The sequence below is a fragment of the Aphis gossypii genome, unplaced genomic scaffold (assembly GCF_020184175.1).
Source record: "Aphis gossypii isolate Hap1 unplaced genomic scaffold, ASM2018417v2 Contig00458, whole genome shotgun sequence".
Lineage (NCBI taxonomy): Eukaryota > Metazoa > Arthropoda > Insecta > Hemiptera > Aphididae > Aphis > Aphis gossypii.
The window spans coordinates 1-3628 of NW_026083115.1; the positions used below are offsets into that span (position 1 = coordinate 1).

General features: G+C 28.8%; 1 protein-coding gene across 1 annotated transcript; it reads right to left on the bottom strand.

The window, feature by feature from the left end:
- Positions 1-144: 144 nt before the first annotated feature.
- On the bottom strand, positions 145-1290 carry LOC126554253 (uncharacterized; the record flags this gene model as incomplete). The annotated part of the gene is made up of 3 exons (XM_050209342.1): positions 1159-1290; positions 850-1035; positions 145-565 (listed from the first exon to the last, which is right to left on the bottom strand). Coding segments are annotated over exons 1-3 (739 nt in total), but the record flags the coding sequence as incomplete, so codon positions are not given.
- Positions 1291-3628: the final 2338 nt, after the last annotated feature.

Sequence of the window (3628 nt, forward strand, 5' to 3'; positions counted from 1 at the left end):
AATATAAAAATAAAATACATAATATAATGACTGAGATATTATCGCCATAGCTAAACTAATATTTTAGTTACCTGCAATGGGATTTATCATTTTTATTGAGAAATCGTAGCCATCTTCACCTTGCCAAATATAATGGGATATTACAGTGCATCATATGAGCGGTGTGTTTCTTTATACGTTGTAATTGATCATTCCTACGACGTAAAACAATATCACGGGATTCCAAGTTTTCTCCAACTACAACGATAGCAACTTCATCAATAGTTGGTGCATTAAAACGTCTTGTATGTTGACCTGTAGGTGTTTTATCAGCTCTGATTACAATTTTGTGATTATCGGATGGCATCAGATCCAGGGCAGTTTTAAACAATATAATCAATTGATTGTGTTGATGAAATAAAGTTTGTAATTGTTCTACAATAGACCTCTTTACTAAATTGTTATGTGCACAACGCAGATCAATTTCTTGTGGTGAATTGCCCATAAAATAAATTTGCAGGAATTTGTTGTCGCTATCTGACACTGGTAACAGTGAACCTGCTCTGTGATATATTTGCCCTTGTATCTGTAAATAAAAAAAAAATATTATGGTGTGGTATAAATTAATGGATTGTCGGTGATCAAACTTAAATAATATTTGATCTTAAAAAGTATATATTTAGTTTTAACTAATATCTATCAAATATAAAATATAATAAAAGTGTCACTGAAACTGAAACACCATATAATATGATGACTAAGTGATATATTTCGTAATGATTAAGAAATTGAAGATTAGTGACACATCTTAACTTTGGTGACAGAAAATTTTGTTCGCTAATAATTATGAGTAACTGCTATAATACATACCTTGAAAGTTGGCATAAAATTTTCCCGAACTACATTTGTTGCCCCAAATGAAGTCATTTGAAAGCAATTGTTATATTGTTGGATATTTGCCAAAAAGTGTATAGAATCTGTTCCTATTCCTGAAACCAATGACTGCAATGGTTCTGGTGGTGGATCCAATGGTATCAATTTCACTTTACCATTTGGCTTCGTTTTTGTATTTTAATGCCTTACAGTGTGAGCAAACCGAGTTCATAGAACCAATAACAACACACTGGTAGTTACTGTAGTCAATTGACACATCGTAACTGAAAGCAGCTCGATTCAAACTTGCGCGATTATTAGTTGAATTTCGCGTTCGCGCTTCACGCGTTTGTGATATCCGAATTCTTTCACGTTCATTTCGGTCGTCACGTTCTTGAGGACTTTGGTTAGATCGGTAATTAGCTTGGTTGGTAGCATTTCGGGTTATTCTACCTAGATTGCTCCGTCGTATAGGAGGCATATCAAATATAAATTATTATGTTTTTAAGGTCTTCCCAGGAATTTTTTATTATATTTTATTCAAACAATTAAATTGAATAAATATTGTCTATAATATTTCCATGGCAACACAAAAATATTATAGTTTTAATTTATTTTTTATATTTTGACGGTATCGGGTTCAAATCAAAACCTTGCTATAACATTTTAAATAAATTATTTATTTTATTTAAATGGTTGCCATTGACTACCAAAAATAATTTAGTTTACTATTTGCTGGACAGATGGCGCCTCTGTAATTTCATCACCATCTCGTCATATTTCTCAAACCTGATAACTTTTTCAAATTTTTCGTCCGTAAGAACCTTCTCCTGGCAATTCCGAACAGTTGAAGAAAAAAATCAGCCAAATCGGTCCAGGGGTTGTTTAGTTATGCGAATACCAACACATTTTGCGATTCATTTTTATATTTATATATTTTTATATTCCCATGCCCACATCTAATTCGGAAAAAACCCAATTACGATTAACGAATTACACTATATTGGGTACTCGATAATAGTGTTCTGTGTTCACTTCTACCCAAGTTATCGTCAGTATACTGTGTGACCGTGTTTGCCGTATGATATATACAAATATTTAATTACAGTTTTAGTTTTTAAATAAAATAGAAAAAATGTATAAATTATAATTTATTTTTCAAAATTAATTTAATTTTCTTGTTGAATATAATTTAATATTGTATAAAAGTAGCATTATAATGTGCAATAACAACAACTTAGTAAGTTGTTATTACTATTTGTTAAATCACACCACATATGGTGTGATATTATATTAGCAAGTAAGAGAGCTTATAAAATGGCGTGAGCCATGGGTTAATAGATCATTAGTATATAAGGCTGTGTATTAGTGTACTATGGACGGCATTTCTAGTATTGTCTAGGTGTACGTCATGTATGTCTCGTAAGCATAGAACTTACATTGTTAGAAGGCAATTTACTTTTCATACTTAGTTATGTGTTTTAGTTATAGTGAAATATTACGTATTCTTATTATAACTAATTGTGTTGTATATTTAATCTTTTGTCGATCCATTTTATAATCCTCGTTCAACATTTCTTACTTGAGTTATTTTATTAAACATGAAACATTTAGAACAGCAAAGTGAGCAAGATGTGAATGACAGTTTCACCGAGTAAATCCAGGAAACTGTTTCATTTCCAAATGATTTAGGAGATTTGAATACCGGTCCTAAGCAGCCTATATGGACGGTTTTCGGGAAAAGGGGCACAAGTCAAATTTTGACTTTTTCAGATTATACATCTATTTTGTAGGAAATTTTACGCCCGATCGAATGGTACCACTGTTATTTTGATATGCCTGTTAGTTATCACATAATTGACAAATTTTGTTGGGCACTAGTCAATATTCGTTATATGTAAATGGTCACAAGTCAGTTGTCAAAATGCTCATTTTACTAACTTCAACATTATTAAATGCTATAGGGCACTAGTCAGTTTTTGTGATATTTATAGTATTTGATAGAAGTTAAAAATGTCCAAACGCACTAACTTACTCCTGTTATTAGCAAAAGGTAAGTACTTATTTTAATAATAATCTTTATTTATCAATTAATATTACATGTACAAATTAAATATTTAAAAATGTAATTAGAATATTGTATTATTTCATGATAAGTAAACGTCTTAAAAAATCACAATTCATTGTAATTATTATAAAAATTACCTAAACTAAAATGTATATAAAAATAATAATAATTTTGGCATTGGTAGGTAAATAAAATTACTATTGGTTATTATTTTTTTTATTTATAATATGTATATCATATCATATCATGTTAATTAACTAAATATATAGGTATGTATAAATAGATAGATTAAAAGTTGGTAAACAAAATGTTTATACATTAATGTAATAATATATTATAGTAATTATTATATATTAAATTTTATTAAAATCAATCTTTTTTTTGACATAGAAAAAAAACAAATTGAGAAACCTAAAAATGAAAAGGTAAAAAGAAAATTATTATTTGAAAGATTTAATTCTACTAAACCTTTACAGGATTCGTCCCATCACCATCGTATACAGGTAAACATTTATTATAAAATACTATTATTCATAGGTATTAGGTAAGTATGTATTCAAAAGTTTTATTATGAAAATATATTACAAATAATTAGGAATGGATAAAAGAAAGTAACCATAATCTATTTTATGGTAATGAAACTGCTGAAGTTCAAAGTATTCCAACACATGATGTAAGTTACATTATTTCCTTTGATTTTTACACTCA